The 22,723-nt window shown below is 36.2% G+C and overlaps 1 protein-coding gene across 1 annotated transcript in view; it reads left to right on the top strand.

The window, feature by feature from the left end:
* Window positions 1-22,723, top strand: part of KNAT1 (homeobox knotted-like protein) — a 49,333-nt gene that overhangs the window by 9,532 nt on the left and 17,078 nt on the right. Inside the window, exon 5 of the mRNA XM_020670095.2 lies at window positions 13,631-13,666. Coding sequence (XP_020525754.1) covers window positions 13,631-13,666 — 36 coding nt within the window. The remainder of the gene's footprint in view (window positions 1-13,630; window positions 13,667-22,723) is intronic.

Here is a 22,723-nt window from a genome sequence, read left to right as displayed (position 1 = left end):
TGAAAACTTTGAACTATAATAATTCAATGATAAAAACCAAGCTGTCTCCTTAATATGAGATGAAGAAAAAGGCTACATAGGGCATCCACCTTAACTATAAAAGTAAGATAAAGCCCCAAAAATCCACTGAAAAAGGTTGTTACTATATTAGAAAAACCGTCCGATTGATCATTTTACTATGAGATGTATGGATTCGGAAAAAAAATAAATAAAAGGATTTCTCACCTTAAAAATAGTGCATCTTGTGATATATTATCTAGATCGTCTATTTTTTAGATTTTCAAGTGTTTGATATGCTCACCAATTTTAGTGCTTCAAATTTCATAATTAAAGTTGGTAATAGATCGTCAGGTCATCATAAGGGTTTCTAGCACAGAAATTGTATATTCCAGCGAGGATCCCCATTGACAGAAATTGCGTATTCCAGTGAGGATCCCCATTGAATTATATCAATTGTAGGGCTCGAGGATTTGGGAGAATCTTTTTGAATATGGATAGTTAGCTCAAATCTTAGCTAAAAGATTTAAATAACTCCAGGTGGTTATTTGGATAACAACTTTTGTAAGAGAATCTTCGGAATAGGAACCTCTTTAATAAGAAGAGCTTGTAGAGAGGGAAAATACAATATTTGGTTTCGTATTTGAGGGATTGTGCACATCTCTACAACTTCCAGGGGGAAAAGGTTTAGGGAAGAGACCCATGTCCCTCTTTCTTACCTTTGTCTCGTACCTATCTGAGAAATCCTACGGATCCCCTCCTGGCGTACGAGAGCTTTTGAGCTTTTCATCGAATGGCTCAGGATTGACCATGTGGAATTATCTTCATGGTTCTTGTAATCAACAGAGGGGAACTTAAGGAGGTGACATCATACTCTCGATACCCAAAAGAAACAAACAGAGCTAAATATGGTGATCGGATTCAAAATGATATGTAAACTTCATCGAAACCTCATGTGTGTTTTTTTTTTTCATCGTTTGCACTAAGTAGGGATCTCATGGTGGGAACGTTGGTATCAGAGCCCCTTGATGAAGGTTCCTCTCGTATCTGGTCTTTCTGCAATTCCATAGAGCTCGCTCATAGATCTGTTTAACGTGCATGTGTCGAAGTGATTCTATTGTGTTCGCTCTCAAATTTGATAGCCTTGCATTGTTTAAAGCATCAGCATTGTGCTTGGATTACCACAAGCATGTCCCTCTTGCATCAAGAAACCAAGTGGATTTGAAAAAGTACGCGACCAATCTGATACCAATACTTTTTAAGGTAGTTTTTGGCATTTTTCAGGCGTTTTTCACCATCTTTTGGCCCCTGGAAGTGTCTAGCATGATCTAAGGATTGCGCAACGAACCATAGGCATAAATGGCACTCGCATGGGACTCACGGGTGCACCAAATGTGCATTGGGCGCCCACAAGATGCATGGTCCCTCGGTGGACCACCATGCGTGTGTCCATGCAGGTGCATGTTAACATGCGCACTGGCCACATCTGCACACGTTGAGTCATTCGTAATGTGTAGTGGTCGGGGGACGAACCAGTAGAGCACTTGCAACCGTATGGTCATGCAGCACGGCACATGTGCCACACATGCGACATGTGACCCATGCTAGCATGGGTAGTGGGTGCCCCTCACGTGTGACAAACGTGTCATCTTGTGTCATGTCTAAGTCACATGCAATCCACAGAAGCAACACATGTGCCACATGTGTCATGTCACGTGTGCCACACTTACTGTGCCACATGTGCCTTGAGGCTTCATAGTTTCTCTATACGTCTGTGGCCGTATGAACATACGTGCAGTTTCAGTAACCATGTCTGTTGTAGTTGCACTATTTATTGTAAAGGTTGTCGATGCATGTTATTTTTGCACGGCTTCATCATGGTTAAACTCTTCAGCTATTGGGTTGATGGTGTTGTGGCAGCAACACCTTGTCCTTATGGCATCACAACCTCACCCAAAACATGTGCGGCCCCACTGAGGCTGCACAACCATCTGTAGTCATAATATATGGTGTCGTTTGTGAGGCCTCGGAGTTGCCTCGGTTCCATGTGGATTGTGTGCAGCCTCAAACTTCCGAGGGGAATATCTTAACATCCCACATCAATTTTCAACAAACCATATATGGTTTTGGATAGCATACAAAGCCGGATGCAATTGTCAGGGTGTCTTGTTGGCTAGTTCTGCTTCTAAAATGATGATATTAGCAAAAAACTATTGAATGTCTATGCAACACTTGTTTTCGTATGGCCTATGGACCCACCATGTTGAGCCAATCTGATTTTGGAAGGTCTAACGGGCACTGACCTTCATTACATTGCACCTATAGTGGAATTTTGCATTGGGGATGCAAACACTCACTTGATGAGGGTTGGGGTGTCCAGCCTCTAAATCTACTTGATCATGATTACTAGCATCGTCCAGTTTGGCTGTGAAATTTTTTGTTTCCGAGCTTTGACTATCTAGATTCTTGAAGACTCACGAGAGTGAAAGACAATAATTCATTATGTGATTGTGTAACCAGGTGTAATCAAACAATCATTGTAAACAACATCTCCTTGAGGCCATGGGAATTCCCTGAAACTTGCAACATAAACCATTGGACATGACAACATCGTAGTAAACCTCACATGTAGTTCCATAACCTCATAAAATCTCAAAATAGACCCCAAAGTTGAATAAGAGTTGGATTGGACTCACGACAATTTTCGATGTGAGCTAGGGTAAGGTTTGGGTCAGTGACGCAAGGCCCGATTTGCCCAACAATGCTATCTATGTCGTTAAAGGCTTTTGGGCCATGATTTCCCGTTGGAAAGTTTTCAAAGACTCCAAATATTTTTGGGAGTTCTTGGATTAGACTGTGTTTGGACAAGTCAAACCCTATCTAACCCTATAATAAAACTTGGAATCTGAAGAATAATCTATCCTTAATATACCTAATTCTTAAGCATACATAAACCCTCCTAACTCATCCCAAATAATAATCGAAGAAAAGGATATATAAAATAATAGAAAATTATCCCTATAAATCCTAGCAAAATCTCTTAGAAATTAGGAGCCTAAAATCCTAGGCAAATGCCTATAAAATTCCCAAAAAATCCCCTTGGTCTAGAAGAAAATACTTTATCTAGGAAAACCCTAGAAAAACCTAGATCTAGGAAAACCTAGAAAAACCCTAGTCTAGAAATCCGAAACTTTATCTCGATAGTTCCCCACCAAAATTCGTAATAAAATTCTCTACAAAATGTTCAATTCATCAACCACTTTCAGGCCAATTTTTCAAGTAAAAGAGAAGGCACCAAAGGTGTAAATCAACTTCCGATCTTAATAGAAGCCCTAACTCTGGGTTTTCTAGGTAAGTTTCTTTTATGCTTTCTTGAATTTAATTTTTAGTTAATTTTTATTTATTTATTTTCTCTTTATTTTCCTTAGTATTTTTCTTGGTTTCTTTTCACAATTTTGCACGATTTCAAGAAAGCATTGCTTGCAATTCTCAAATAGGCTTAGTTTTCTAAGACGAATCTATTTTTTAATTATAATTAGACAGATTCTACATCATCTTTTGAAAGCATGAATTAGAGAGGATTTCATCTGAAAAGGCCTACTTGGGTAGATATGATTTCTATACATGGCGAACTCAAGAAGGCATTCCTAGGGAATTTACTCCCATTAAGAATTTGATGAGCGATATCCTTAAATTGCTCCTCAAGAACAACTTGGTTGAGTTGCATGTGGCTTTGATTCCTCTCTTATCGATTGGAGATATATCAAATTGGTGCAAACTGCATTAAAACCATGACCACGATACTGAGAAATGCCTTGCTCTCGAACATATCATCTAGGATTTTATTGGTCAAGGCATTATCATTATTTTAAAGGAAGCTAAAGTGAAGCATGAGCCTACTTTTGCCCCTAATAAGGAAGAGGAGACAACTTTGACCTCCTAAAGGATGGTCGATGTTAGACTAATAAACACTAATGGGACTTGCCTAGGCTTGAAGATCATCTAATATACTAAGAAATCAACAAATGAGGACCAAGACGAGCATAATCTCGCCCAAAACCTTGAGGCTAGGGATCCTCAAAACCACAATGATAAGGGTTGCCTAAGTCCGAGCTCCATATTACATGATGGGTTGAAAGAATAAGCTACCCCATGAAGAACATCAATCATAATCGAATATATGAATCCACAAGGGAATCAAATTATTCACCCAGTAGAAGAAGATCCATATAAGCTTAAACTTGACCAGGGACCCCAGGTTAGGGATCTTCAAAACAATTATCATAAGGATAGCCTTAGCCAAGGTCCCATAATTTAAGAAAAGGGGGAGGGACCAAGAAACTAACGAAGGACCTTGATCATAGTTGAAGATACAAGCCCATAAAAGATCCAAGACATCCCTATGATACTTGTCGACACAAAAGTAAATGGCCCAATCATGCCAATCTTTCAAATAGATGTAATAGATAACTAACACATCTGGGACAATAGACTGAACCCAAAAGGGTCAAACACTTGTTCTCTCAGGTTTAGTCGATAAAAGACTGTTTGGAAGAGCCAAGTGTTGCCACTTTTTCAAATCGAAACCCGATTTGTCCATCTTCTCAAGAGCCAGAGGATGTTGCCTTAGAAGGCTAGAAATACTAAGGGGGGGAACCTGGGCTGCTTCACAAGATTTCATGGAGAACCCACCTAAGTGGGATGAAGAATTAAACTCAAGGAGATCGATTGAGCTACCTTTTGGGTTAATAATCCACTTAAGAGTGGCAAAGTATCATTGGAGAAAGAGAGATCACCAGAAATCAATAGGGATAGCTGACCCCAATAGCCAGGGCACCCATATTCAAAATGAACCATTGGAAGGGATGCAAACCCTGTCATAAGAGCCACTCGTTAATACGGAATAAACTCTATGAACTTAGTCAAACAACCAGAAGATTGAAGGACTAGAAACTAAAAGTGATTCCATGTCTGAAAATTCGAAGTGTTAGTGGGGGAGTTCAAAAGGAAGGTTTAACAAGATTTCTACAACCACCGTCAACCTTGGGCCAAAGAAATCTTAGGATAACTAAGATTAGATCTCCTTACCATCTGGAGAAGTGGGAAAAATGATAGTTTTGAGGGGATAGGGATATAAATAAGTTTTGACTTGGTCTTGTGACAAAATGTCATGAAAGAAGAACCTCCAATTTCAAACCAAGTGAAAAGAAAGACTCCCCATCTTCAAGGACAAAGTTCAAAAGGGAAAAATCATGCAAATATTCAGTTCAAAAGCATCAACCGTCCATCAGAGACAAATCATATAGTGGACCGAAATAAAATACACACACGCAAAAAGAGAGAGAACAAGATTACAAAAACGGAAAGACAGAAGATAAAAAAGTCAATGATGCTTTTAAAATTAGAGAAAGGCGTCGAAAGTGAAGATAAGGGGTCTAATATCAAAGAAAGAATATTCTAGAGGCTCTTAAGTAAAATTTGGTCGAGTGCACAAAACAAGTTAAGGGGTGCACTAGTTAGTCTGGTCAAGGTTAAAAATCTCTCTATGTAAATCATGAAGGTTCTCGATCGTTTGATGCTCAAAGGTTTCACAGTGAAGAGTCGAAATTAGAAAATCCAAGGAGATCCCAAGCACTAGGGAAAGTATCCTACATCTTCTATGGCATTGATTAGAAATTTTCGCTACGTGGGCTATGATTTGAAGACAAGAGAGTATTTGAAAATTCCTGGTCTTGAAGATCCCAGCAAAGGATGTGCGAGTTCACAAAGCCATGCCAAAACGGACACAAATGATTAAACTACAAGACCATATCTTTAAAAGAAAATTAAAAAATATCTTTGCACAACTTTTCCAAAAATGTTTTTCAAAATCCCTTTTTTTGAAAAATGCTCCATAGTGGCATGACCCTAAATTGTTATCCAGTTTTTTTTTCAAAATCTCCCTTTCGTCTCCCCTCCTTCCAAAATTTTTAGTTTTTATTCATTTTGATTTCAAAAAGAATTTTAATTTCTTTGTTAAAAACAATATGCATGATATGTGGTCTCCCTATTTTCAAAATATCTAGAAAATATTTTCCAAAACAAAGCACTTAGACAGCATGTACATGATGTAACTTCATTTCGCCTTCTCTAAAGTCTTGAAAAATGGGTGGAAAATCCACATTGAAAAACCTCCTTTTTATGAAGAAATAACTAGCAGACACATAGGTCCCAAAACCTTATCCCAGATTTGAGAACCCAAAAACCTTAGTATTTAGGGTGAAAGGAAAGATTCAATTGGCTAGATTTTCATTATCCTCAATCGCAATTTCCGATTTGTTTTCCATTCAATTGAATACTAATGCTCAAAAATAAAGGTTTAAGCCAAAGATGTTTACCTGTAGTACCAAGTAGCGTCACCTTGGTGATCTCAACAAAAATATAACTATCCCAGTCCTAGCAAGGTTCTTGTTGTCCTACGAATCCTAGATTATCGAATACCACTTGCCCCATTGTAAGCACAATTTATGTTGATGTCTTACGAATCTTCCCCATCGAAATTCCACCATTCATCATCGGGTGTTAGGCATTCAAGTGTATGACCCTTAATTTACTTCATTGTCTCTCAAGTGTTTACTTCTTTTCTAATTACCGCTACCCGAAGCGAACTCCAAAGTGGAGCAACTGTAGGGAATTAACTTGCAATCTGAACCATAGAAACCATACCATCTTGGTGTTCCTAACCTATAGTCCTCGAACTTAGAATACCTCAAAACAAACCTCAATACTGAGTTAAAGTTGGACCAAATCCCTTCTCTTGGACTCAACACAATTTTCCATACAAGCCAGAGTGATTGATGCAATAAAGGATTTCTGGTCATGAAATCATTCTAGAAAATTTTGAAATGTTTTGGATGATTCTCAATGTTTATTGGATTTATTGGATTAGTTTCTAAACCACATTTTGACTAGTCAAACTCTATCTTAAACCTAGGAATCCCAATCTTAAAGAGGTATATTCTCCCCCCCACCCCAAAAAAAAAAAAAAAAAAAAAAAAAAAAAAAATCCATAAATAAGAAACTTAAAAGGAAACTATATAAACTCATAAACAAATCTTTATAAAATCATAGAAAACCCTTCGAGATTACGAACCTAAAATCCTAGGAGAATCCCTGGCAAAAGCCCAAAAAATCCCTTAGGCTTGAGGAGAGCTAGTCTTTATTTGAGCTCATGGGAGATGCTCTATTGATTGTTGTATGCATCTTGAATAGAGTGGCTTCAAAAAATATGTGCTTGAAAACCCCCTTACAGAAGTTATGAATCTGTAAGACAGCCCCCCCCCCCCCCTCCCACCACCAGTATTGTACTTTAGTCTTTGCATGTCAGTTGTCGTTGTCATCTCATCTAACAATCTACTAAATAGCAAGTCCATAGCATAAAACCTCATTAGATATTTTGAAAACTCTAATGCGTATATGCTAGGTTATGAGTTTGAAGAGGATGACCTTAGAGAAACTTGAATCCCGTGATGTGGATTTCGTTAAGTTGAAGTTTCTATCAATGAGATTGTCTTAGATGACTCTAGATCTATGTGAGATCTTTGCATATCAAATCAAGAATGGTGAGGAGATTCCTTGACTAAAGGATGACATCGGGAGTATTCCATGGTTGTCGATAAAGTGGGAAGGAGCCTCCATTTATTCCTTATCCTCATATGAGTGAGTGCATATGGCAGAAATCCTTGTAGAGGGTGAAGGCTTGACCTGCATCTCCACTGATGAGGATGGACTCGGTATATATTAGGAAGCATGGATATCATTGTTGCTAGCAATTTGATTTACCGTAACAAACTGAGAGATTAGTTCTATGGAGAATAATCGTGCTTGGGACCTTGTGGATCTTCCCTGTAAAATATAAGCCATTGTAACTATGGATAAATGATATTGAACCAAAGCGTGATAGGGTTCCCTGAATTGATTGTGGACTATGTTGTGATATTCCTCTTGGTGGTGAGAATAATATCAGTTCGCCTCACTTTTTCCTTTGTAGTTAGTTAGACTCTGGAACTTGACTCGATGGTTATTCAAATGAATTTCCTTGATAAGGATATGTCGTCCAGAACACTTGGAGTTCCATAATTTTGTCATTATAAGTTGAGGAGATCCTGAAGGGAAAGGAATGACAAGGAGACAGTCGATATCATTGAGGAGTGATTGTCCCCAAATTTCAATGTGCGGGATATGGGCAATGTTCATCATGTGCAAGATGTTGAGATCGGACACAATCATTCTAAGAAGCTTCTTACATTTATCTCATGCGACTTACATTAGGAATATCTTAGAACAATTCGTGACGCATGTTGTTGGGTTCATTAGGACTTTTGTTAACAAAGGTCATGTGCATACTCTAAATATTTGTTCATAGGGCGTTTTATCTTGGATGTCCTTTCATTTGATAAGTTGGGTATGTGTGCATAAATAGGTTAACTACTCTTCCGAATGTTTAAAAACTAGTGAGGGATTAGTTGAGATGCTCAATCTGGTGCGCCTAAATCTGTCTCGGGTAGGCTGGAGCTGTTTTGGATAAGAAATAAGAGGTGTTCCACATTAGTTTGATGATAATGTAATGTGGTTCTTTATGTAGTGATGCACTACCCCTTAAGCTCTCACGACACATTTCCTTAGTATTCTATGAGAGTTCTTACATTTGGTATATCATCATATGAGTTTGGACTTGGGTGGTTTGCTCCTTGTAGGTGGGAGAACCCCCATGGAATTATATAATTTGTTATAAGTTGAGGATATGGGAGAATCTTGTTTAGATAGAGATAGTTCAAATCTTATGCATTAGATTAAAATGGTTCTAGGTTGTTATTTGGATAACCACTTGTGTGAGAGAATCCTAGGAGTGGAAAAAGCTGGTTGTAGAGGGAGAGAAATAGCCTTTTTTTTGGTATTTGGGCACTATAGTCTCTCAAAAAAAAAGAGTTCAGGGAATAAACTCACATCCATCTCTCTTTGCCTTTTTAGGTTTTGGGCACTAGGTTTGCTTTTTTAGATTTTGGGCACTAGACCAAAACATTCCTTGATACCTAAAATTTCCTTAAACTGTTTAGGTTTTGTGCCCACATAGATGAAACTGTTTAGGTCTAGTGCCCACATAGATGTAATATAGGTTGAGGTGGCTTTTTTTTTTGTTTTTTTTTGTTTTTTTAAGGAGGAGTATTCTGACGCATTATTCAGCATTACTCTAAACGCCATATGCCTTAGAGATCCATGGAAGCTCTTACTTAATACCCTTCTTTACCATCCAAGGATTCACGGGCCTTAATTTCTTCCAACCATTGTTTACAACTGAAATGGTAGTGCTAGCTCTAGTGGTGTCATGTCAATGGCCCGACATGCTACCTACCTACACTATCATATTTCCTTGTTTTTTATTACTTTCGATGTTTGTGGAAACAACTTTTATCGTGCATCAAATATCCAGTCCTTCGTTTACGAGGTCTATCCGCTACTTGTTTTTAGTAAACCCAACATGCTTAATTGCAGTTTCTTGTGTTTCTTTCTTTCTATTTTTCTCTAACCATATCTTGGTTATTCTACTATTCAAGAATAACATTATTTTTCCTAAAGTCATGAAAAATAAATTAGATGACTGCTTCAATTAAGATTTGTATTGACAATGTCCCGTTCATTCAACCTATCCCAACTGTAAAGACAGCCGTTGCAAGTAATTTTTTGTAGGTTTGAAAAAATTTGGCATCAATTTTCATATCTAAAAGTATGGTCCCCTAAAAAACAAAACAAACAAAAGATTATTTCAAGCCGGGGATGTGATGTGTGAATATGAAGAGAAAAACTGATTTCTATTGTTTAGGGCTGACCTCGTGTCAACCGTAGTTAAGAAAGAGAAAGTAGGAGCCAGTTTTTGCTTGATGTTACACGGGTGCTCTGTCTTTATGGCCTTCTACTTTTCTTTTGAGTAGGTGAAAAAACGGGTAGGGCACTAGTTTAACAAAAAGAAAAACAAAAAACCCTGTCTCGCCCACTCTATCTGCCCCCTCGGCCGCATAAGAAATACCAACAAGAAAGAGAATAATGTTTCTCTCATTTAAAAAATGCTGCCCCAATTATTGTTGTGGATGGCCGACTCTAGTTGGCCGACTCATATGTATATATGTAGCCCCATAATAAAATTCATTTTGGATGATTTGTTTTTCTAATTTGTTTTTTGTATGTTCATCATCTTGGTCAAGATGATCATAAATATGAAAAAAAAACTAAAAATTAAAAATTTAAAATAAAAAATTGAACTTTTTAGCAGTTTTTTTATGTACCATCTAAATATTTATATGAATAATAAATTTTTAGATAAAAAAAATTGTTTCATGCAGGCTGGATAGTATTTCTATATATGCATTCTTAAATAGTGTAAAACATCTTTTTCAAAGATGAATGGAAATAAGTGTTCCATTTAAAAACAATAGAAATTAACTGTCCAAAAGGTTTTTTTGTTAAAATTATTATTTTTAATTTTTAAAATTTATTTATTTTTTTCATATTCATGATCTCCATGTATCCATAAAAATTAAGCCTTACATATGCGGGCTTGGCACATAGAAACGGGTTCTTTTAGATAACGTCCATATTTAGGTTTGTACGTCGTTATTATTTAATTTTTGATAAAATGCCCCTATTATTATTATTTTGACAAGATTATGTGCCCGTATCGACTTGCATGTGCTTGGCGGTGTATGATGGAAGTTTGATAAGACTTGCATGGTGAGTGGGCAGGCGCTATCAGACCTACGGAGCCCGCAGCAGCTGCTTGTCAAGTCTTTAAACTGAGAGAGAAAACCACTCTTATTTCACTCCATGAAAGACCTCTTTACCGTACATGGTGGAACACATCGGGTCCACCTTTCAGCTGCACCACGGTGGTTGAAAGCCACCCTGGTTTGAAATAAATGCCAAATGTGGGGGTGGGGTACGCATCTCCTGAATTAATTTCCTTAGTGCACACCTTTAAATAGTGGCAAAAAAACGTGGTTTCAATACTGAAAATCTTAATAACGGCTTTTAAATATATTTGTATATTTATTTATAAATTTTAAAGATACAAAACTAGTGTAGATCGAGCTGAGTTATGAAAATATTGAAAATTGACTTGTTCAAAAATACATTACAAAATATATTATTTTAAAAAATTGAAATCTATATTTTTTTTAATGTCCATACATTTTGATATCAAGATAATCAATTTGAAGATATTTGAGCATCAAATCAACCTCTTCTAATAAAATTTTGAGGTGGACTCTAATTGAATGGTTCATAGCCTCAAACTCTATATAAACTTTTTCTTATAAATAGTTATCCTCGGTTACTTTGTAGTTTTAGCTTTTGAGAGAAGAACAGGGACATTTCATGGGTTGGATGGAGGAATTCTGGAGAGAGAGCAAGAAGAGCTTGTCCTAAAGGGATGCTTAGAGAGAGAAAATAGTAAAAGAGATCGTTGCTGGATTGGAATAAACAGCGACTTTTAGGTCGAAAATGCAGAGAGAAAATAGACAATAACTTTGAGAAGTTATTGGAATACTTACTCTATTTGAACTGCTTTTGAGATTACATAGAATCGAATAGAATAGAATAGAAAAACCTAATTATTGGAAGAGAGAGAGGGTGCAAAGTGGGTAGGCTGTGCTTGTCCTAGGGTTTCGAAATGTGTAACGCGCGTAGAAGGCGGGGAAGAACGAGGTGAGTGATGTGACCCTTTCACGCACTTGTCTATGATTTTGACGTTACTGCTCAGGCTCCGCGCGCCTCCACTCCAGCCTCTCCCGTGCGGGCCCAGTTTAAGTCTCACTCTTCAGCCTTGACTCTTGACTGCAACTGAAGAGAGAGAAATGCAAATGCATCACCCTCTCTCTCTACATCACTGTGCGTTTGCAGAGCAGGATGGCAGGTGAATAAATGAATGATGGACCTCGATTATTTGGTTTCCTCGGATACACTCCTCTTTCTCTCTCTCAATCACTTTCAGTTCGTGCACTGTTGCTTCTGTGAACCTTGTCATCCTTCATTTTCGAAATGCGTTTAAAATTCCTTTTTCTATCTCTATCTGTGGCCTTCTTTTCACGAAGCACTTAGGATCAAAGTCCCAATGCTAACAGTGACCTACCCGAGGTTGGAGAGGTTCAGTCCAGTCAGCCAAAAGGAAGCGCCTATCAAGGTCTCTCAGTCCTTTCATTTCACCCACACTTTCTCTCTCTACCATCACTTGTACGGTGATTTATTTATTTATTCACATCTTTCTATGCGGAGGCCCAGTTCGTCCCGTACCAAGACACTCACCCATCAGTTTTCAGTTTTTCAACAAGACAAATTTGATAACTGGAAGCCATGATTTCAACCAAGTTATTTCTTCTTCGTCCTGTGGGTGATCTCACTGCTCCAGATAATCGAGTGTGAACAACTTGTCCGTTAACATTTTATTCTGCCCCATTATTTCCTCTCTCTATTCTTTGTTAGAGAGTTTTAATTGCCTTATCCTCTCTCTCCCCTCAAATTAAACACATTGAATGATTATTTTCGCACATGTTTGAATTTTCCACCCGAAATATTGTTGTTAACAAGATGTATAAAACATGGGTGGCAATACAATAAACATAAGATTACAAAAAAAAAAAAAAAAGTATGGCTGGAACAGGAGCCTCATTCTTTGTCTAAGTGTTAAGAAAAGGGGTTGGAAGGCTCTTTACGTCTTTTCCTATTTCACGTGGGGAGCCACAGGTTGCCTTAAGGGGTAAATAAATAGAAACAAGGAAAAATTTTTTTGCCAGCGTTCCTCTGTCATGTTACAGGGAGCGAGACATTTAAACCTTCGGGTTACCAACAATTAAGGCTTTGATGGGTCATAGATAGACAGGATGGTTCTATATGTGACTTCAACTAGCGTAGAATGCATTCCATTGATTTCATCTTAAGAGTTTTTTACTCACATTAGATATATTTATGCTGTATAAAATCAGATTTGGATGGGAAATTTGATTCAAATCAACAGATAGATAATTTAAAAGTTTTATTTTGATTTTCATAGGTTTGAGATAATCACTTTGGATTATTTGGGGTGAGCAGATCGCAGTTGGAAGAAGAAGAATTAGCGTGGAAATATGGTTGCAAGAAATTATCGTACTTTTTTATCTTTTCTTTTTAGCAATCTTTAGTTTTTTTAGTGGGTTTTGTTTAAGAAAATAAGAGTTATGTTATTGTTAAGGAACCTTATATTTTAGGAAAGACAGAATAAAAATATTCATCTTTTAAGATTAAGGTGGGTAGGGAGTTATCTTTTTAAATATAGAAAGAGTAGGCCTTTTTTCGTAAAGAAAATCCTTGAGGAAAAGAATGGTTTAGACAAAGTTTTAAAAGGTAGTATTAAATGGATGAACATCTATTGTATTGGGTTTTTATTTAGTGAATGGTAAAAAGTGGTTTAATATGTTAGAGAGAGAAACTTCTTCAACTTCTTTTCTTTGTACGTTTATGTTTTCGTCATGCATTGTGGAGGTCTGAGCTCTCCTTGTGCTCTTTTCTTGTTGATTGTTTTCTTAGTCAATTCTTTCTCTTTCTACAACGCGGTTGTTGTTGGCTGTAGGTGATTTTCAGTTGCATCAATTGGTATCTAAGCAAGGTCTCAACTCCCCTTATTGTGCTTTTTGCTTATTCATTTTCTTCTTAATCAATTATTTCTCTTTCTAGAATGTAGACATATTGCTAGTTGTTGACTGCCTATGATTTTCAGCTGCGTCAATTGGTATCAAAGCAACTACCTTTTCCTACCACACACCACCAAAAGAAAAATACACAAATAGCACAAGTTTCTATCTCTATCTGTACGTTAAATGACTTCTTTCATTTGTCAAATACAATAAATTTTCATCCCTTTAATATTATCTTCTAAAAGTCTTTTTAACCTTTCTAGAAAAAGGCGTACTATTCTTTCTTTAAAAATATAACTTCTTAGCACTTTAATCCTATTAGATATGCCTTTCAATTCGTTTTATCTTTCTTAAAGGTTAAGGATCCATAAGAAGAACGAAACTCTTCTTACCTTTAAACAAAATCCACTAAAAAAATAAAGATAGAGAGAAAAAAAAATCAGATAATTTCTAGCGACCACAGTTTCTCACTTCTATCTTGATCTCTTGAGGAAATTGAGGTTAGTAGAACGCAAGCACCTAGGCCTTCTAAGGTTCTAAAACTGACTATGAAGTATGCCGATGTAGCATATATGCAGGAGCCAGTACTTGTGCACATATGGCACCTCTGACAATTATGAGATTGATGAGCTAGCCTTATTAAGGCAAAAGATGTCACTAAATTGCAAACTGTGATATAAGAGGTGATTGATGCTCTCAAGAAAAATGACATGTGTTGAAGATGATGATGCAAAATAATAGGAATATATGGGTAGTTATCTCTACATGTATGGATAGTTATATCTCTCTCCACGTAGATAAGTACAGATAGTGGTATATGGGCAATTTGGGTAGTTATATCTCTCTCCATGTAGATAAGTACATAGATAGTGGTGTATGGGCAGTTTGGTAAAGACGATGAAAAAATGGATGTAATGGGTAGTTATCTAGGCAATGGGTGGTTATCTAGGTAGTGGGCAATTGTGCATTACTCGCCTATATATTTGGGCTCCTTGAATTGAAATGGGTGTATGGTTGTGTGTGGAAAAATGTAGCGAGTTGGATCGTGAGATTTTTCATTGAGCACCCACGTGCGTTTGAGTATTGCGAAAGGCCACTCCAGGTATGAAAATTGTGAGAGGTTTTGTGGATGTTGGAGCAGGATCCACGACCATGGTATAGGAAATCATTGAATTTGTGGTGTCTAGCAAGCACAGTATGGCAGCTACAAATTTGAGCTTGATTGTGAAGGAAAGAACAGGACAGCTAGAAATTGTGCTAATTTATGTGGATGACTTGATAGTCATTGGTGATGATGTCGACGAGATCAAGCAAATTTGCGAGAACCTTTCTATGATGTTCCTGATGAAGGAGCTTGGGGAGCTTAATCATTTTTTCTTGCTTGGAAGTAAACCGATAAATGGTTTATTCCTACGACTATGGAAGTACTCAACGTACGTTTTTACTGAAGATCGGGATGGAGAACTACAAAGCTATCTAAATTCCTGCTGAAGTTAATGGGAAGTTAAGTAGTGACATACAGAAGGAGCTCATAGATGTATGGATGTACAAGCAACTGGTTGGAGGTCTAATCTATTTGAGTCCTTCATGACTATTCCAATGTTGTGGATAGCTTCATTTGGAAGTGCTTATACATATTTTGTGTTACGTAAAAGGTAATGTAGCTACTGTGTGACTTGAAAAAAAGATACAAATTATACAGTTGTACTATATTGCAGTAATGAGAATCCGGTGTTCCATGCAAGGACGAAAGACATCGACTACACAACCACTTCATTCAACAAAAGGTATTGAGCAAATACATTGATCTTTTACCCATTAGCAACATAAGAGCAAGTTACAGACCTGATCACAAAAGGTTTGCGTTTTCCAAGGTTCGCAAAATTCATAGGACTCCTAGCCATCTGTACCAAGGAGTCATCACTGATGCGGAATGTTGAAAGTCACCATTGACTCTTTCACACCCCAAAGGGTCAGGCTGGTCGGAATGACCAAAGCTGCATAGGATGATCTAGGCAATAATAGATTTTGGGTTATTTTTCTTTTGACCAAATTATTAAGATAAGAATGTTTTGGTTTAGTTTCTATTTCCTTGTTGAATTAAAAGCTTTAGATAAATATTAGATGGACTATTGGCGGTTTAGGGAAGATAATATAGAGTTGGTGTATTTCTTAAATATGTTAGATGAGGAAAGATTTCGATGAGTATATTAGGAAGTTGTTGGGAGGAATTTATTAGGTTTCTTGTTTGTGACGATAAAAAATTTCAATATAGCTAAAAGAAGAAGCAGTTACATAGATATAACAAGTTTCTATTTTGTGAAGGATCACCAAAACATTATAATATTAGAAGTATGTGGGTGTGTGTGTATTCTTTTGTGCTCTTTGTTAATTGCATGAATGAAAACAGTTGGTTCTCTCTCTAGAGCAATCTTTTTGTGCCTTTTCATTCGTGGTCATCTTTTTTGGTTTTCTATTGGTCTCCTTTTGTTAGTACATTAAGCGGTGGTCTATCCTCTTCCGTTCTTTGGTGTTTTATACTTGTGTGCAGGAGGTGCTCAATGTAATGCGAGGGTATGCATGATTGTGCATTGGGGTATATATTTAGCGTGAGTGCACTATGTGTCTTTTCTTTTTGTGATCCATCATTATTGCAGGTTCTATACTTAAGATGTGGGATTGAAGTTTTAAAATACCATCTGTGTGCGTCTTTTTTGTGGGCTAGTTGGGTCTGAGTACCGTCACTGGCAAGCGAGTGCCTGCAGTGTTAGTCGAAACAAGTGAAATAGAGGAAACAAATCCGCATGGTAATTCTAAAAAGGGCACAATGATCTTGATAATAATGTGTATATAAAAATACAATGTATGATTTTCAGTTGTCTTTTATTGTCATTGTATATTTGTGTAGAGATAATGTGGTTTACACTAAATTTGTATTTGTATATAAATCTTTTTAGGGTTTCATTACATGTTTATGCGAATTGATCGAGATTATTTCTCTCTAGACTATTCTTGAGCTCTTCATCTTCTCTAAATCTAACATGGTATTAGAGCCACAAAGATTAGATCGTCTCTTCTCTGTTGTTGCTCATAGATCGCCCTTTTTGTAAATGTCAGTAATTAGAAGAATTTTATTTTCTCTGTGGAAGTTTCTCTCTCTAAAAACTGTAAACTCTCCCTTTCAATTTTTTGTTTGCAACCTTTTCCTTTCAAATTTTCGCAACTTTTCATTGCAAATTTCCAAGTTTCATTACAAATTTCTCAACCTTGTTTTTCTCTCTCATGACAACAAATTCCCAACTTCTGAAATGTCGTTGCAAATTTGCAACTCAACCTTCTTTGACTCTACAATCAAATTTCTTTGCATAATCTTAACGCCATCTTTGAATTTCACTGTTGCAAAAACTTAGGCATTTTGTTGTTGCAAATGAGCAATCTTGTTGCAAACTTCATCCCCAAAATTTTGTCTTGAAAATTGCATATTGATCTTTATTAATTTTTTGCACCATTATCAAATTAAGAGAAATTGCAAGCTTCCTAAGCAAATTTTGTTGTTATCCGTCAAAATTTGCCTTGCAAAATTTGTGCTCATCTCTGTGTTATCTTGCAAGATTTGCATTGCAAAATTTTACTTCTTGTATCTCGAATTAATTCCATTGTTTACTCTAAATAATTGCTTTTCCTTTGCCATATTTTTTTTAGAGAGAAACTTTCTTTCTAAAAAACAAAATTGATAAAAAATGCTCTCTTTTAAACTCTGGGCATTTACCTGCAGTCTTTTCTCATATAAACTTTGATAAGAATATTGTTTGTAAGAGTTGCAAGTTGGCAAAACACTTGATCCAACCTTTTCTTCATAACAATAAAAGTATCCATCATTTCTCTTTAGTGCACTCTGATGTTTGGGGCCCTGCTCCTGTTTCATCAATTAATAGATTTTCTTATTATATGATATTTATAGATGAAATTTTTAAATATGCTTGGATTTGTTTTATCAAAAAAAAATCAAGTGTGTTGAGTGTTTTTAAAAACTTCCATAATATGATAAAAAATTAATTTGAGAAACACATTAAAGTTTTTAGGTCTGATTCTGGGGAGAGTTTTTATCCAATGAATTTCAAGCATATCTTTGTACAAATAGCATTATTCATTAACTACATGTTCTTATAACCGGAACAGATTGAAGTTGCTGAAAGAAAACATCGTCATATTCTTGAAACCACTTGTTCTCTTCTCATTAGCTCTCATTCCCGAAAGATCATTTGGGCTGAAGCAATGTCTACTGCTGTCTATCTTGTTAATCTTCTTCCTACACCGATTTTGCAAAATGTGTCACCATTTCAAAAGCTTTTTCAAAAACCCACCCTGATTAATCACATTTACGTGTACTTGGGTACACATGCTTGTAGTTTCACCATCTTTTACTCGAGATAAACTCTCATCTAAGTCTGTCAAATGCATGTTTGTAGGTTATCCAACAAATTAAAAAAGATATCATTGTTTTGTTCCTTCTATTAATCGTATTATAACATCCCAACATGTTACATTTTTCGAGAACTTACCCTTCCACCAACACTGTCCACACCCAAATTCAACCACACATGGACTTGAGTTTTCCTGTTTTTCATTGTTTCGATATTCTTCCTTTTCATTATTATGAAAATTAGGGATTATCACATTCAGTAACTATCTCTGATGAGCCGTCTTTGTCAAGCGCTGATCACGCATCACCTCAAGTTGTTGATCCTTCTATCGGTCTTGTTCACCTTCGATGGCCACTTCGAAAGCCCATTCCATTTTATCGTTTTAACTTATTAGTGGTTATGCCATACCGTACTTGTTCTCTTACAACCATTACTAATTTATTGTTTCATGAGCTATCTTCTTTTCTTAGTCATCTAATTGTCAATGTTGGCGTATAGCTATGAATGAGGAAATTGCAGCTTTAGAGACAAATCATACTTGGGATTTGGTCCCATTTCCCCCAAAAAGGCATTTCATTGGTAGTAAATGAGTTTATAAAATCAAGTTAGGAGCTGATGACATTCTTGATCTGCAGAAGGGCCGATTAGTTACTTAGGGTTATGCCTAGGAGCACGACATCGATTATGAAGAAACTTTTGCTCCAGTTGCTAATATGACAACTATTCTTACTTTTATTGCACTCGCATCTATTCGTGAGTGGCCCATAGGGCAGATGGATGTTAAAAATATATTTCTTAATGGCGAACTTTAAGAGGAAGTTTCCATGCGTGAACCACCTGTGTTTGTTTCTTAAGATAAGTCATTGGTTTGTCGACTTTGTAAAGAAATTTACAGTTTTAAATAAGCTCCCCATGCGTGGTTTGAATGTTTTCAGGCTATCATCCTTGCAACTGGCTTCACTCAAAGTAAGCATGATCACTCCATGTTTATTCGTACCATAAAGCATGGAATTTGCATTATTTTATTAAATGTTGATATTCTTATCTCTGGCAATGATTTCACTTCTATTAAGGATGTGAAGGTACGATTGCAAAAAGAATTTCAAATGAAGGATCTTTGGGAAGTGTTTTATTTTTTTGGCCTTGAGTTTCTCGATCTAGACATGGTATTTACATCCATCAACAAAAGTATGCACTTGATCTTGTTTCCAGTGCCCGATTGAATGATGCGAAGGTTGTTGATACACTCATGTAACTCAATGTTAACCTTTCTGCACATGTTGGAGATCCTCTTCTTGAGCTTACGATGTATTGCAAACTTGTCTGCTCCCTTATCTATCTCATTATGATTATCCCAGATATTGCATATGTTGTCTATGTTTTGAGCCAATTTTTTTAGATCTTCGACGACCACATCTATCTGCAGTTCATCGAATTTTACGCTATGTTCGAGGTACTTCCATTCGTGGATTATTCTTTGATTCCACATCCTCTTGAGATCTCAGTGTATATGCAGATAAAAATTGGGCAGATTATTTAGACACTTGCAGTTCTACTACAGGATATTGTGTGTTTTTTGGGTCATCATTAATATCATGGAAGAGCAAGAAACATGACACTGTTTTCAAGTCAAGTATCTCAACCAAAGTGCAACTAAGATTGCATCTAATCTAGTTTTTCATGAGCGAACAAAGAATATTAATGTAGATTGTCATTATGTTCGTGATTGTTATCTTAATGGTACATTATCTGTCCCTTATGTTTCTTCTATTGTGAAAACGGCTGATATTTTCACCAAACCTGTTACTCGGAGCCGCCATGATTTTCTAGTGGACAAGCTAATGCTTTACTCATGTTCGCATCAACTTCAAGGGGGGAATAATATTTATACAAAAATAAAATGTGTAATTTTTAGTTCTTTTTTATTGTCATTGTATATTTGTGTAGGGATAATGTGGTCTACACTAAATTGTATTTGTATATAAACCCTTTTAGGGTTTCATTCCTTGTTAATGGGATTTGATCGAGATTGTTTCTCTCTAGACTGTTCCTAAGCTCTTCATCTTCTCTAAATCTAACAGTTGCATGTTGTGCATTTTGTTGAAGTGCTCATACACCGACCATAGAGAATAATCTGGCAGTGGTGCAGTTGTTCTTGCTCCCCAAGATGGGTTGGAGAAATTCTTCTTATTCTCATGAAGGATGCAACAAAGCTCTATGCTATGTAACATGCCAAGATTATTTTTTCATGTTTTCTTTTTCATATTTTTTCTGAAAAATATGGAATCTACAAGAGCAGAGAATTTCTCTAAGATGAGCACCAAAATATTTATGTCATTCAAGGCCAGTAAAAAATATACAAGTTTGTTTATTTGGAAATATTCATCCTGGGCTATAGGGGAATAGAGAAAGTGGGAGAAAATGCGTACTAATATGTGTAATATGGTTTATAGAGGCTATACTGCATGTCTACACTTATATAGGATGCTAAACATGATAATAAATGAGAATAATTATGAGAAAATTAATAGAGTAACAAATATAAGCAATAAATGAAAGAAATTGAGAAATCAATAGGAAAGAAATTGAGATATTAATAGGAAAGAAAACTTATTGAACTTGGCCTTTTAGGCTTAGCAGAAGGAACATGACAGATTCAAATGTTAGAAAGCACGTAGTTTGGGACAGGGATCCTTAGCACCTTTGGAAATGGAACTTGTTTATTGCCCATCTCTTGCCAAAAATAAATGTGAACCATTTTTTGTGAATTTAAGCAATGCAACCTTGGGCATATTTCTAGATGCGACTTGGATCACTTGATTCTATATTGTACTTCTATCCAAGTTTTATTGATATCTTGGTTCTCTGGTGTGGGGACCATAGAGATATGGTAGTAGTCAAGCATTGGGGACAGCTTTATTAAAATTGCTTGGATTATTCTTTAAGTATCTAAAGAATAAAACATTTGTTAATTGAAATATTTGTCAATGATTGAAAGTAGAATAATTAATGAAATTCAACTTTTTCAAGTAAGATTTCTCCTGTCTTTTTTGCTTAACTGAAGAATTTGATTTGCATCTTTTTGTCACTCCTGACCATTACTCTAATGATATAAGAATAAATTGCTTGGGTGGCATGAGATATAAATAACTGCTTGGGCTTCCCATCACCTTCTTATTGGATATTCAAATTTGGGATGACTGACTGTTTATCTCATTTCAGATCAGTTATTAAAAAATGGTTTAAGAAAATTAAAAAATGATTCAAGCCACATCTCAGAGTCTAAAGTGAAATATACTTTACCTGAAATACTGGATTCACTTTATTAGAAGAAGAATGGCTAGCTTTTAGTTAGATCATAAGAATGGCGTGAACATATTGAATTAAAACTTTCGGACTATGTGCTTATGTTACTGCAACTTGTATCCAGGTTAAACAGCCAACCAATTGGATAGAAACCATTGACTTTCAGTTTTTGGAAACCTATATCATGGTTCAAACATTGTCTCTCTAAAAATATGGTCATTCTTTTATTAGGGATATAAAATTATAGCCATGTTAGCACCATATTGAAATTAGGGAACTGCTAGATGATGGGTCAAACATTGTCTCTCTAAAAATATGGTCATTCTTTTATTAGGGCTAGAAAATTATAGCCGTGTTAGCACCATATTGAAATTAGGGAACTGCTAGATGAGAATTTTGATTAACACTCTTAAACTTGACAAGAAACAACAAACACTTATTCTTGCTATCTGTGTATTGGAGTGTCTACCTTTAACATCTCGTGTATTCCAGTCAATATCCTTGAGACGTTTCTTCAATGAATCTTCTCATCCTCGAGAAGGTCAGAAAGAAATTTATATAGATCATTTAGAAATAAGAAATCCAAGAGATCATGTAGTGAACAAACATTTTGAACGCATTATCATTTTTATAGATGATTTCATGAGGATATCCTAGGCGTAAAACAAATAGAGAACATAGCCAGCATGCAAGTTGAAGCAGCATGTCTTGCGGTTTAGACTTTATAGGAACCACCTCTGCACTGTTATGAAAACTTATGCATAGTCAATGCATGTTCAGAGAAGCAATATTTGCCAATCGTTGCCCAATAAGTTTAATAATATTCTAAGAACCCGATGGTTGAAATGGGTCTGTGAGTGGGGATAGATTAATCCCCAAGCCCATAATGCACATTGTTCCCCCAATCAGAGCAAAAGGGAGATTGTGGTGATGGACTTCAAACTTATGGACCAATATGATCTGTCAGCATTTTGGTCATCTGCAATTTCTGTCTCTATATATGGGTCCCTTTTGGACAACAAAACAACTTTGACAAGAAGCTGCTTATTTATGAAAAATTGGTAAGTGGTTTTGGGTAATGTTTTTCTTTTTCGGTGTTTTGGTGGTTTTAGCTTAAAATTGTGGGTCAGGAAAGTCCAGCACCCATGAATAGTGGATTAGACCAAGCTGGCCCATTTATCACACCTAAATGAGTGGAAGAAAAAGACAACCTTGCTATCAAAATTTCGTCAAACTAAATGTAGCATATGTCTACTGACACCTCTTTCCTTGAACTTTTCATTCATCATGCTTTCTATA

Source organism: Amborella trichopoda, chromosome 12, assembly GCF_054954075.1.
Source record: "Amborella trichopoda isolate Santa Cruz 75 chromosome 12, AtrichopodaSantaCruz75HAP2 v2.0, whole genome shotgun sequence".
NCBI classification, from domain to species: Eukaryota; Viridiplantae; Streptophyta; class Magnoliopsida; order Amborellales; family Amborellaceae; genus Amborella; species Amborella trichopoda.
This window is presented reverse-complemented; position numbering and strand designations above follow the sequence as displayed.